General features: G+C 39.0%; 1 protein-coding gene across 1 annotated transcript in view; it reads right to left on the minus strand.

The window, feature by feature from the left end:
• The window catches only part of TGFBR3 (transforming growth factor beta receptor 3), a 200,922-nt gene that overhangs the window by 44,659 nt on the left and 141,607 nt on the right, over positions 1-14,656 (minus strand). Inside the window, exon 5 of the mRNA XM_060232181.1 lies at positions 4,927-5,110. Within this exon, the coding sequence (XP_060088164.1) occupies positions 4,927-5,110 (184 nt within the window). The remainder of the gene's footprint in view (positions 1-4,926; positions 5,111-14,656) is intronic.

The following is a 14,656-nucleotide window of genomic DNA, read 5'->3' on the forward strand; positions in this document are numbered from 1 at the left end:
ACTTTGTAGAAGTTTTTATGTACTAATCTACATTATTAGATAACAACAATTCTTATGAATACTATGGACATATATAACATATTTTCAAGTATATATTCGTTGTTGAATGGTGACTAATGTTCACAGTTAATATGACGTTCTGTGTGCATGAAGTCAATGTAGTCAAGTCTTGTTTAACTTAACTCAATATCCAAATATATAATATCCTTAATATTATGACTATATGAAGATTGTTTTTAGTACACTTTTTTAAAAAATATGCCTGTTTCCTATTTCTTTCTATCTGTAGTATCTAGCCAAAGTTAAACCAATGAGTTTGATGGATCAGTGGGGATTTGGACTGGGTTTGCCTAGATCACTACACCACATTGGGTCTCATTTTCAACTTTTATTTTTCCCCTACTTCGCGAAATCAAAAGAATTGTGTTAATAGTTTACAGTAGTTTATCTTCTCTCTCTCTCCCCTAGTGCGTATATTTACAATTTTGTTTGAACAAAATTATACAGTTTTAAATGTCATAAATATGCAAGATAGTACAATATCATATCCTAACAAGTTACAAATTAGGGACTTTATGTTCATAAAGTAGGAGGATAAATTTAGATTTGGCAAGCACTTAAATAATTTCCCTCCAAAATTCTGTATCCAATTCCTCCCTACACACCCAAGAAATACCTCAATGGATTCAAAATCTCAGGAACATTTATACCCCTATCCCCTTCCTTACTCTACTGCTGTTTGGCCCTCATGGCCCCCTTACGGTTGTCAGATTACAATGCTGAACTGAAAGCAGAAGCTGCTACTTGAAAGTATTCCTCTTCTAAAACAACTGTTAAAAGTACAGCACTCCTATACAGGACTGCCTTAGCCCACATCCAACTCTGCAAATCAGGTAGGTCTGTCCACTTACTCCCTTACTCATTGGTTCTCCCTTTATTTAAATTTGTTGTATGAAAAAGTCAATGCTCATTTCAGACCTGAAGTCTATTAATTATATCAAGAATTAATATATATATTTTAAAAATATGGGAAATAACATGACAATACTTATCTACTTTCCAGAACAGGTTTTTTATTGTAGTGTTCTTCAGTCATTACAACAGCATGGGATTTGTTTTGCTATAGTATTATTCTGCAGTAATGCATCATCCCTTAACATACAAATGTCACCTTTACCATAAAGTTATAGTGCTATCTCACTCCTGGAAGGGTCTTAAGCACCTTTTACTTGCATTTGTATCCTATTGTGAAACCATTCAATTACGTGTTTATTTTGAGAAATTAAAAATCATTATGCTTTTGAGGTCTTAGAAATGTTTTAACAGGCGCATTAAAAGTAATGACATTGAACAAGTAAACCACTTTAAATATTTGGGAGTAAATTTTTAGTTGGGCAGCACAGCAGAAACAAGCAATTAATTTGGCCAAGTGCAGTATGTCTGCTGTTGAATATTTCTTTTATATGATGAGTGGCCAACATATACTTGTAGCAATCCATGTTTTCAATGCTAAATTGGTAGCCCAGTTAATTTCTGAGATTCCCATTTGTATTAGTGCTTTCAATCAATGTGCTGAAAAACAAATGTGTTGGACTCAAGATTCAGGCAATATTTTTGCATCGTACTTTGGGAGTGCCAAACTGTGTAAGCTATGCAGCCATGTGTTCAGAGACATGCAGAGCCTGTTAGAGACCAGAGCTTGTCTCCTAACCTTGACATTTTGGCTACACTTCCATTATAGGGCAGAATCCCCTAGCTATGTGCTGTATATGCTATCAGATTCCTCTCTAATTGCTCATGTCTAATTTTACAGAAAATACAGTCTATTGGTATCACTATCGATTCTCTCTATGTTAAGAAGAATCTCAAACTTTTAGATGATTAAAACAAAGTCATCTGGATACTGAAAAACAAACTCTTTACCAAACAGGACACACTCTTTGCTGGAGTTTGATAACACATCTGACCATAAAGTTCTAAAGGTAAAGGTAAAGGTAGTCCCCTGTACAAGCAGCAGTTGTTTACAACTCTGGGGTGACGTCACATCACGATGTTTTCACGGCAGACTTTTTACGGGGTGGTTTGCCATTGCCTTCCCCAGTCATCTACACTTTCCCCCCAGCAAGTTGGGTACTCATTTTACCAACCTCGGAAGGATGGAAGACTGAGTCAACCTTGAGCTGGCTACCTGAATCCGGCTTCCACCAGGATCGAACTCAGGCCATGAGCAGAGAGTTTGGATTGCAGTACTGCAGCTTTACCACTCTGTGCCAGTGGGCATAATAATTGTTGGAATAAAACCAACAAAGTTTTATTCAAGGTATAAACTTTTGTGTGAATGCACACAAAAGCTTATACCTTGAATAAAACTTTGTTGGTCTTAAAAGTGCCACTGGACTCAAACTTTGTCCTTATGCCAATAAAGGAACTGAGCTGAGCTGAATTTTCACCTAACTGGGTATGGGATTATGATCAGATGATAGGAATCTATGTAACTGTTCATTCTCAAATGGTGGTATGTCTTCAAACATTATAGGAGTCTCATAAGGAAACTCAAAAAGTAGTTCCTCACAGAAATATCAACGCTGAACGCATTTCATGATGTTTCAAAACCAGTTCACTAGATCAGTCACATTTCTACATGTATTTATCACTTTCTCCCACAAGTTGCCTTAGTTCTCTAAACTAAAAAAGGAAAGGACTTTTTTTTTTTACAAAAATATAATTTTGTAAAATAAATTCTGAAAAATATTGTAATTATCTTATTAATCCTGGTAATCTTCATTTAAATTTTCTCCATTACACTGAAGCACATAAATAGTACATCAGAAATTGTAAATGCCAGGACATCTGATCTACCGGCTAGATAAAGCACTGAGACCATATATGAAACTGGCAGATCTCTCTCCTCTTTATTTACATTACTGGCTCACCTGGTAAAGTAAAAAAAAAAAAATATACCCTGGGCCCTACTATTTTTTTTTTCTAAGCAGCACTTTTATCTTAAAAATGGAGAAAATTATGTTTTGCTTCTTTCTACAAAAAATTAGGTGTTACCATCAAGACCCTGGCCAACAAGGTCCAATGTAGGAGTAAGCACGAGTGTTCTGGCATAACAATACGAAGACACATTTTATGAATATCAGAGCCATTCATCATGTATCAGCTTTCCTCAATAAATTATTATTGCCAAGAGTTATAAATCAGCAACCACATTTATTCTCAGCTGGAACTCTCTCCTTCTCTGTCTCTCTCTCTCTTTAAAGGTTTCACTATGATAATAGCGCAAACCATGAGGGCTGCAGTCCAGAAATTAGTAATCACTGAAAAAAAGAAATTGTTTCAGTATCAAACTGGAGCAATCAGTGACCACAGATAGGAAACTGAAATGGGAAACTAGGACATCTTGGAAAATCCTAAGGAAGACTGCAACCACTGTGACATCTCACATAAGAAAGAGCATGTTTTCCTATACTTATTAGAATGATGACTAAAGAAGATGCAAGAGAACTAGTACCACTCCACATTTACTGCTACTAGATTAGGAACCAGGGACGAGGAACAAGAGAGTTCAATCCACTGGTCTCTGCACACTTGGTGGGACACTCTTACCCTGAAAATATTTCTTTACACAGAGAGTGATTACCCTGAAAATATTTCTTTACACAGAGAGTGATTACCCTGAAAATATTTCTTTACACAGAGAGTGATTAAAATGTGGAATTCATTGCCAGAAGATGTAGTGATGGCCACAGGAATAAATAGTTTTAAAAGATATTAGATAGATTAATGGACGCTAGGTATATTAGTGGCTATTAGCCACTGGTGACTAAAGGGAAGCTCCACATTCAGAGGCAGCTAGCCTCTGAATCCCAGTTCCAGAAGCCAACACCAGAAGAAGGCCTCCGGCTCCATGCTCTGTTGTTGGCCCTCCAGATGAACCGGTTGGTCACTGTGTGAGAGAGGACGCTGGGCTACATGAACCACTGGTCTGATCCAGGAGGTCTCATCTTCCGTTCTTAAATTAGGTACAAAGATTAATAGAAGTTTCTTCTGTCCTGAATGTTTTGGTGAAATTTCTCTAACTTATCATGGGAATAAAAGTGACATCTGAAGTAGACCTGGAAACCCTCAGTAAAGGCTCCTGGACAACCACAAAAAACCCCTCAATTAACCAAACAAATTAGTTTGCACCTCAGCTTCCTATCAATCCTTATAACCTCTTTAAGGATAGTTATAAGAATGAAAAGAAAAAAGAATGGGGACACTAGAAGTGTTCTATAAGCAATAAGTGTAGCAAAAGTTTTGTTATCCAGCACTCAGTTATCCAGTGATCGGCACACCAAGTGAGAGAACCAAAGACCATACCACAAAATTGGTACATTTAGTCCTACCAACTACCATATCTACAACTTTCTACACAACCATTTTGAGGAGGGGCTGAGGAAACAGACAGTCCCTAGTCCTTCAGTGTGACCTTGAGGTAAGTACTATTGCTGTAACAACATCTCCCTCCACCTCCAAGCTCTGGGCTGGCTACTGGGGGGCTAGACTGCTTTCAGAAACCGAAAGTTTTTGGTCCCTGAAATTGGTTCTTTTTACATTTGGCATTCTAGGCCATGACAAGTGTACAGAAAGCAACTTTCAAATATACTGCTGATAAACCACTTTCCATCTGAAACAAATGTATGAAAAGCATCAAAAATAAAAAAAAAATGTTCAACTGCAAGACTAGTTCTCCCTGCCCCGTATGCCTTCAAAAGCTGAGGTTGGGGGTGAGGGCTTGTCTTGTATTTGCATACAAGTTGCAGTTACATACCATAATATATTTTTAGTGTATACATTTCAAGGAGGTCAGGGTTTTCTCGGGTTGCCTTCCTTTTGAGGAAATACAGTAAGTTAACAGTTATATTTTGCAAAACTTACCTTCACCCACTTTGATGTAAACGTTTTTGGATATTTTGAGTTCAGTGAAAGATGTTACTGCCCCATATGCCTTTTGGGCCCACTGTAAAAGATGCTTATTTCCCTGAGGGAGAGGCCTTTCTTCTATCTTTGCTGACGAAGAGAAGTTTTCTTTTTCAAACAGCACAATGGAGCCTGCAGAAACCTGAAGAAAATAAAAACATAATTTTTAATGTGACATTCGCTTGGTATAGAATGATCATTTCTCCAAAAATTCATTTAAAACTGTCACCAGAATGTGTTCATCACAGGGGTCCTTGCCATTACATTTGCTCAATAGACAATATTGTAAACCATTTAGACAATGTGTAAATAATTTAAATAGTACATCAGGAAAGAACAGAGAAGTAGAATTCTTACATAGGTGACAGTGATGAACAGCAGAAGGCTTAATAGTTGAAGATGTGTTTCCTTTGAAAGTGAAAACTTTCAGTTTCTTTCTTGACAGAAGGTGTTTAAGAGATTCAAAATGTGTGGTCCAAGGCATTGGAGATTAACCACAGGCTTTCTCCCAGCATATACATAAATTAATGAATGAATAAATAAAACACAACCACTGCCTAAATAAGATGATCTGCCATAGACAGTTTCCCAGTGCCTTCAATATATAAAGATCTCACATCATAAGGAGTTTCAAGCACCATTTCTTCCAGCAAGATCTTTAGTTATCCCTTCCTGTAGATCTGGTAGACTTGCCTATGCCACTCCTGGATCTTTACTGTGGATGTCTCCATACTTTCAAACAGCCTTCTGGAGGCAGTAAGGAAGACATCTAAACTTTTCTGGCTTTTGGAAACTGTTGAGAAAGTATACTCTTTAGGAGGGTTGTTGAGATAAAAAAAAATTATGGAGGCTGGTTTCATTCTTCAATATATGTTTTATTATTTTTGTTCTCAGAAGTCTTTGCTGAGTTTCTACTGTTTTATTATTTGTCTTTGGAATTTATATTGGTACTAGAAATAAGGCCCATTGTGAAGGGAAATTCAATGGGTTCTAGAAAGAGGCTCTGGGTGAGTGTCCCCCCACCCTTGCTTTCTTCCCCCCGCCCCATTCACCCAAATGGAGGCATTAACTCTCCTCAACCTTGGTGTCTTCCTATCAACCTTGGTGTCTTCCCACCCACGGCAGCCATTTTCTGTAGGAGAACTGATTTTACTTCAACTTTCCATCTCCTCCCTCCTCTCTGCAGCCTCTACCTAGGAAAGTACATTCTTTCTCCACAGTGTGGAACAAAGCAGTTTATATCATTCTCCTCTTCCTCTTTTGATCTTCACAACAACTCTGTGAGGTAGGTTATGCTGAAAGTCCTGTTTGCCTCTGCTGCTCTGAACCACAAAGAAAAATTATCCTGGACTTGGCTGAGAGCTGCGCCTGACTGCTTTAGACTGCTAAGGGGAGAGGCACTAATCTGCAGATGTTGTGTGAATGCTGGCTGCATTGGCCAAGAAATTCAGGGCAGGGTGCCCTAACATCTTAGCTCTGAAGCACAGCATCTCTCTAGCAGATCCATTCATCCTGTATGGAACTTCAGTCTTAGCCAGATGAGTCCAGGGTTGTCTCAGTAAAGTTTACGAAATGAGAAGAAGTTGATTTGCTTTGCAGATTGTAGCAATCTGTGAGATTTAAAATTTCTGTTGAGGAAATTTGCATTTGATTGGCCTAATTACTGGGGAGCTACTTTGGGAGAGCTGGGGAGGGATCCTCTCTCAGACAGCTGTTCCACAGAACAGGGAGGTATGGTGTTGTGGTAAACAAGGGTATAAAGTTTTACTCCCACTTTGACCCTCACTTCTAGTTAATGAATTTGATGCCAATTTTTGTTGAGTTGAATCAATCAAAACCCAAACAACTCCAAAGCAATAAGGAAATTAATTCTGGTATGAATTGAGCATATTTGGTATAAGAGACAAAAGCTAAAGATAGGGACCATAAGTACTATCTATACACAATCATTATAAATCTGTTTTCAGCTAACATCTACTGTACAGTAGAAAAGAGCAAGAGTCTAGTCGCACCCTAAACGAAATTTGTGGCAGGGTATGAGCTTTCATAAGTCACTTTTAGCTTCTTCAGATACCATCTTGATCGATCTACAGACAAGGAGAATTATATTGATGTATGAGAAACACAGGCTTATAAGAACAGATCTCCCCCCCCAAGTAGTTTTTGTGAAGAGTTGGTGGTAGTACAAAGCACCAATAAAGCTGCTATGAGCAGCCTGAATAATATCAAATCATTGTTAAAGATTTTTTGATGGTGGAAAAGTATCACAAAGAGAAGCTCTTATAGAACATGGTCCATAATAATAAAATAGAGAATATAATCAGAATTTTATCCTTGTAGCATCTTGGCTGTCATGTGATTTACATTGCATCTCTGCAACTAGTTTATTTAGGTATTTCTTGGATGGTATTAATACCTAGTTTGCAATGCACTGAGCACAGCTGGATCAAAATAGGAAATTATTAATAAAGTACCAGGAACTTCAGTCAAAGGATCAAGGAGCAGTCATCTGAACACTTGAAAATCCCAACCATTATCACCTGTAAGGGAAGCCTGAACCTAAATTATTTGAGCCCCTTTGTAAAACCACACTAACTAGTCATGAGTTTGAAAGGAGGTCATGCATAGGGCACATGAGCTATCTATTCTAAAAGCTATACTGGGAATCATCTTCCTGTGCATTTGCAGCAGTGTATAAGCTATTCCATGAAGCCCAGTCCTATCTTGGAAGAAAAATACAGGAAAATAGATAAGTTGTCTTTCATATTGTCAGATCTCACAATATGAAAGACTGCATCACGGGAAACTTATTCTGGTGGGAAAGTCAGAAATGTTATGTTTGAGCAGAGCACAAAGTGACAAGCAGAGAGATAAAGGGATGCAACTGTTTCACAAGGAACATTTTCTAAAGCACTGTGACCAATGACTTGCCACGGCAGTTGCAAGTATCTCCAGGACAACTCAATCAACAGTTCATTGCTCCAAACAACAACACATTACTAATGAATTCAAAAAGACCAGGCTTAGTTCATTCATCACAACACAGATGTGTTCATAAAACCATACATTCACACTTCAGCAAAGAACCAACTGCACTGTACATATTTTTTAAAAAGGATCAGCATATTAATACGTGCTGTGTTTTCATTTTGCAGAGACAGAGAAGTAGTCACACACTGAAAACCTGAATGAACTAAATAATAATGAGAAATAAAAATAGAAGGGCCACTAGGAGACTATTCAATCCTCATACAAGGTCCCACAATGCTTATTCCATTACCAATGTCCATCTGTTGTTATATATGGCTTTATGAACGCCAACATTCTGCAACACACAATTCACTTCAGGGGATCAATGAATGTTAGGTTTTGTTTTGTTTTTTTGCATTTTCTTTCTTTATTAAAGGAAGAATTTAAAAATTAACAACTCCAAAAAAATCTATTACACTGTACAAACTTAATATCACTTAAATATATCCTCATGTTTTCTTCATCTTCTTCCATTCTTCTCTCAAAGATTAAATAATAAAATTTATAAAATTCACAAGTTAATCTTAGCTCATTATATTAGCTTTACATTATATATTTCAAATCAAATTAGAGCTATGTGATGCTACAAATAATATAATATATAGCTCAGCCCTTGGAGATCTTAAAATTTAACAACTGGAGAAGCACAAGACTCCACCTTCCATGGGCTGATTATACCTTGGGGGGATATGCCCAGACACTTACAACAGTCCCACCACTCTCTAGTATCAGAGAGTTATGCTTCCAGTATAAATTGTACCCAAAACCTCATTTTTTAAAAGGAGTCGACACTCTCCTCAAAATCTCCATGATCTTCAGAAGCGCATACATGACTTGCTTTATCTGGAGTAGAGGGAGAGCGCTCCTTCCTCTTGTTTACTTTAGATGAAGGGGGGGGGGGAGGAATTTAAAGCAGTCAGCAATAATTCACCAGAGGCAGAGTCATGGGCAGTATGATAAGTTGAACCTTGTTGCACACAACGTTTGCCCGTTTGGAGCAAATGATATCTTATTCCTAAGTCCCGCAGTTTAGCTGTCGTGCCTTTAAGATCGCTTCTGATCTTTAATAACTCAGGAGGGAGATGAGGATACACCTGGATCTTTAACCCCTGATAGTCCAAACTGCCCCTCTCCCTGGCTTCTGCAAGAATCTTGTATCATGTTCGGAGCTCCTTGAATTCTACCAATATATCTCTGGTATATGATGATGAAGTGGATTCTTCACATACCTTGCCAGTGCAATAAGCTTGCTGCACGAGGCTTGTAATTCCAGTTTCAAGATTTACTGTAGCTGCTAGCCAGTTTGCCATAAATATAGTCAGCTCTGTTCCAGCCTCAGCGTTTGATGTGAACCCTCTGAACTTTAGGCACAATTCACGGCTTGTTATTTTAAAAACTAGCACACTGAAGTAGATTGATTTGGTAGGGTACTCAATGTAACAAACGTATGCTGGTCTCAAGCCATATAGGGCTTTAAGGGTCAACAACATCACCTTGAATTGTGCCCAGACACAGATTGGGTGTTAGTATTGATGGATTAAGACATAATTATATGGTCCCGACAACCTACTGCTGCAGCATTCTGTACCAACTGAAGTTTCCAAATACAGCCCCACTTTCACGGCATTGCAGTCATTTAATCTACATGTAACCAGGGCAGGCACCATTGTGCCCTTATCTTTTGTGCCCAGACAAGGCCTCAGCTGGCTAACCAGTGAAAGCTGGTAAAAGGCTCTTATTCAACAACAGGCCTGGGCTCAAGAGTATTCAAAAACTATGAACCATCAAGGAGAATGCAATCGATTAAGACTGGGTAACACCCATGGCGCAGAGTGGTAAAGCTGCAGTATTGCAGTCAAACTCTCTGCTCACGACCTGAGTTCGATCCCAGTGGAAGCTGGGTTCAGGTAGCTGGCTCCAGATTGACTTAGCCTTCCATCATTCTGAGGTCAGTAAAATCAGTACCCAGTTTGCTGGGGGGAAAGTGTAGATGACTGGGGAAGGCAATGGCAAACCACCCTGTAAAAAGTCTGCCGCGAAAACGTCATAATGCGACTTCACCCCAGAGTCAGAAACGACTGCTGCTTGCACAGGGGACTACCTTTTTTAACACCTTAAATCCTAGGTCAATCCTTCTGCTCACCAGCAGCATTTCTATCCTGGCAGGATTAAGTTTCAATTTATTAGCCCTTATCCACTCCAAAACAGCCTCCAAGAACTGGTTTAGTTTCTATAGCTTCCCTGGGATCAAACGAAAGCACAAGATAGAACTGAATATCACCCACATATTAGTGACAACCCATCCCAAATCTTAGGATGAGCCTATACAGGTAGGGGCAGTCCTTCAAAACATTCACTGATGCAAGCTACAAGTGGGGCTGATGATGCAAACAGAATCTAGTACCTGGCATATAACCAAGATTTTTTTTTTACTTTCACCTGCACATAGGGGAAATGTGTACATTGCCATGTGTGGAAAACCACATGCAGGGTCACTCTGCCAAACTTACATGAGTTTGATAAGGAATATAAACACTTTAAAATACGACATAAATGGACATAATGTACCCCTACTTCCCTTAATAGTATGCTGGAATTATAAAATTCTTACTTCTACTAATACTTATTTCTACTGTTCCTTACCTCCTTACTTCTACTACATGTAACAATAATATTTATAATGTATGGAGACTTGTACTGACAGAGAGTTCACTTCACCCAGACTAGTCTGAAAAAGCAGCTTAAGAGCCCTTATCACTTTGCCAGAATAGTTCAGAAAGTTTAGGCTAGCATCTGTTTCAGCTCTGAACGATCCCTTTTATTTGTTGCTAGTCATGTGACCATCATAAAACATTTTTATTTTTAAAAAGTTCTATTCAGCGTAATGTACCATATATCATTTTAACCAGAAAAGCTACAGGAGTACACCCTGTTTTCAATAAAACAAGGGCCCCAAATGTCATTATGTTACATTTCATTAAACCTTGTTTTGGCAGCTCGTCATCACCTGATCTTGGGCTCAACACATCCTTCTTAAACCCAGTGAGCAGGCTGAAAGAGATTAATCCTCACTGTGCAAGAGACCTGTGCAACTGAAGCCCTATTCAATCCACCCAGTCGCTATCAGTGCTCAGAGGAAAGATTGTAGTAATATAAAGACAACTTATGTACATTCAATTCATATGTCACTTTCTATGTTAAGAAGAGACAAGTCCTTCAAAAGATTCACTTTGCAGTTCATCATATTTACAAAACCAATGTGTCAATCAGCTTTGTCCGTAATTCCAAAATTTGCCTTAGAATTAATGCTTCCTTTCTATAAAAATTGTGCTAGAGCCCAAAGGCCTGTGCATGCTCACATGCACATTTCTTCCATGGCATAGTAGTGACTATCCCAGCTTTATATTGCATGTTCCATTATACAGAAAGCCTCCCTTGAAACAAGAATGACAGCAGGCTTGTAAACAGACATACAGACCATTACTCTATAAGCCTTGGCACTGCAAATGCCCAACATGGAATATTGTGAAGGGGAAAGAAGGGGACTGAGAAGGATCAGATTTGTTCACACTTCTATTTGTTGGAAGAACACAAAAAAAACAATAGGCCAGGGGTGTCAAACTCCTTTGTTACGAGGGCTGGATCTGACATAAATGGGACTTTGTGGGGCCAGAGGGTGGAGATATAAACTTTATAAACAATACAGAGAAACACAATTAAGATATTTTTAATTAAAATACAAACATACTTAAAACTCTTGGGATGTTTTGTTTAAAATGGAAAGGTGGGTGAATAGTGGGGTTTGGCAATGCAATTTTAAAAATAAAGCATCAAAAAAAAGCACAAGGATCACAGAAGAAACTAAACATATAAACTGAAATTATAAAATGCTCTAGGCTTAGGAAAACATGAAATGGCTGGGCATTGCAAGCTTCTCCCCCTGCCCCCAGTCTACTCAGATTGGCAATGGCTCTTCAGTGTAATATCCCCCTTTGGCTGTGGGTTCCCAGGTTAGAGTACTCACTAGGCAGCAGTTCTAAGGTCCACTAAGCAGAGACATGCTGGCTCAATGCAGCAACCCTTTATTTGCAAGGTCCCACAACAACTCCAGCAAGGAACATCTTCTAACTGGCCATATAAATGCTGAAAAGTGAAACTGAGCTCCACTTCATTAAAATACACTGCATCATAGACAAAGCTGAAAGGAAAACACAGAATAGATTTTCTCGTGTATAAGATTTTTATTTAACACCATGCACAACAGAGGGTTGACCAACACACACACACAAGAAACAAATATAAATAACTACAAATAACATACCACTAACTAGCAATTGACAATTAAACTGGAGGATATAAGGATATATCTAATTCAATTACATTTCCTTTTCCCTGTTAAACTCCAACTTCTTACTTTCTTGTCACCACCTCCCTTAATTCCGACCCCTTTCTTCATATATCCTACTATCTAATCAACTTACATACTAAGTTCTCTTCTTTGTACATTCCATAGATTCCATAACTTCTACACACATTCCACGCATTCTATACATCAGGGGTGGCCAACAGTAGCTCTCCAGATGTTTTTTGCCTACAACTCCCATCAGCCCCAGCTATTAGCCCATGCTGGCTGGGGCTGATGGGAGTTATAGGCAAAAACATTTGGAGAGCTACCGTTGGCCACCCCTGCTATACATCCATCTATCCTTCCCTATCACCCAGAGCCTTGGGGAGGCTGAAGCTAGTCTTCAGGTTTCAATGTTATTCCTAACCATTCATATAAAAATTGCCACGTTTTCTTGAATATTCCCCTCTTTCATTTTAACTGAAAGATAGTCCATTTCTGCAACATCTAATAGTTTTTGAATGAATTCTTCTCTCTGCAGTACGTTTTGCAATTTCCAATACTTCACATAAACTAATCTAGCCGCTGTGTGGATTAAAAACCAGTTTTTTGGAGAGAACTATGGATTTGCTTCCAATAGGCTTTTGCTTTATCACACTGCCACCATATATGATATAGCAAACCTTTAATTTTTGGCATTTCCAACATTTATCAGAAGTATTTGGGTATACTTTAGCTAGTCTATCAGGAGTCATGTACCATCTATGTACCATCTTATACAAGTTCTCTTTGTAAGCTGTTGATCTTGTAATTCTGATGTTTTCTTTCTACAATTTTTCCCATGCCGATAGCTCAATATTCCGCCTGATACTTCGCATCCATCTTATGTTTTCTTTCACAATTTCTTCTTGCATTTTCATTTCAAGCAGGTAGTCATAAAGTCATGTTATAAGTTTTTCTTCAGTTCCTATCATAATTTTATCAAATTCATTCATTTGCTTTGTAAAGTCAAATTCTTTATTCTTCCCATACCTAGATATAATTTGCAATTTGGTCCACTAATCTAAATGCATATCATCTTCTATCTTCAAATTACCTAGACCATCCAATAAGTTTTCATAAGTAAGATTCTCTTCCCATTTAAACAAATTTGGTGATACTAGTGCTTCAACTAGAGACAACCACCTCGGAAAGCTTTTATATATTTGTGGTTTGATCCATGACCATGTTTGATAAACCGCTTTCCTAATTTCATGCCTAGAAAAAACACTTACTGTTGATGTGGTTTGGTACCACATGTATGAGTGTCAAGGAGGTGGTGGCGGCCACAAGCATGGCCACCTTCAAGAGGGGGTTAGATAAAAATATGGAGCAGAGGTCCATCAGTGGCTATTAGCCACAGTGTGTGTGTGTGTATTCTTCAACAATATCAGGTCTCTTATCCATACCAAATTACAAGCTCTATAGTATGTCTGCCAATGTAGCAACCTCCAGCGCAAGCTTCGAGACATTCAGAACGAGTGGTGGACCAAGCTTGCAGAGAGAACCCAGCTGTGTGTAGACACTGGTGATTTAAGAGGGTTCTACGAAGCCCTGAAGGCAGTATATGATCCATCATATCAGGCTCAGAGTCCCTTGCATAGTGCAGACGGCCAAGTGCTCCTCACAGACAAGGCATCCATACTGAACCGGTGGTCAGAGTATTTTCAGGTTCTCTTCAGTGCCAACCGCGTAGTTCAAGATTCAGCAATCCACCTCACCCCACTTCAACCGGTGAAAACAGAGTTGGATGAGATCCCCACCCTAGAAGAGACTGTTAAAGCCATCAAGCAACTGAAAAGTGGCAAGGCAGCAGGAGTTGATGGAATTCCACCAGAGATCTGGAAGCATGGGGGCACAGTGCTACATAGCTCACTTCACAAAGTACTTGTCACCTGCTGGGAACAAGGCAAATTACCACAGGACTTTCGCGATGCAATCATCATCACCCTATACAAGAACAAAGGGGAAAAGTCAGACTGCTCCAACTACCGGGGGATAACCCTGCTCTCCATCGCAGGCAAAATCCTTGCCAGAATACTCCTGAACAGACTGGTGCCCACCATTGCAGAAGAACTCCTCCCAGAGAGCCAGTGCGGCTTCAGAGCTAACAGGAGCACCACCGACATGGTATTTGTTCTCAGGCAGCTCCAAGAGAAATGCAGGGAACAGAACAAGGCTCTGTATGTGACTTTTGTCGACCTTACCAAAGCTTTCGATACCGTTAGCAGGAAAGGCCTGTGGCAAATCTTGGAACGTTTAGGATGTCCCCCA

This window comes from Heteronotia binoei, chromosome 2 (genome assembly GCF_032191835.1).
Source record: "Heteronotia binoei isolate CCM8104 ecotype False Entrance Well chromosome 2, APGP_CSIRO_Hbin_v1, whole genome shotgun sequence".
NCBI lineage: Eukaryota > Metazoa > Chordata > Lepidosauria > Squamata > Gekkonidae > Heteronotia > Heteronotia binoei.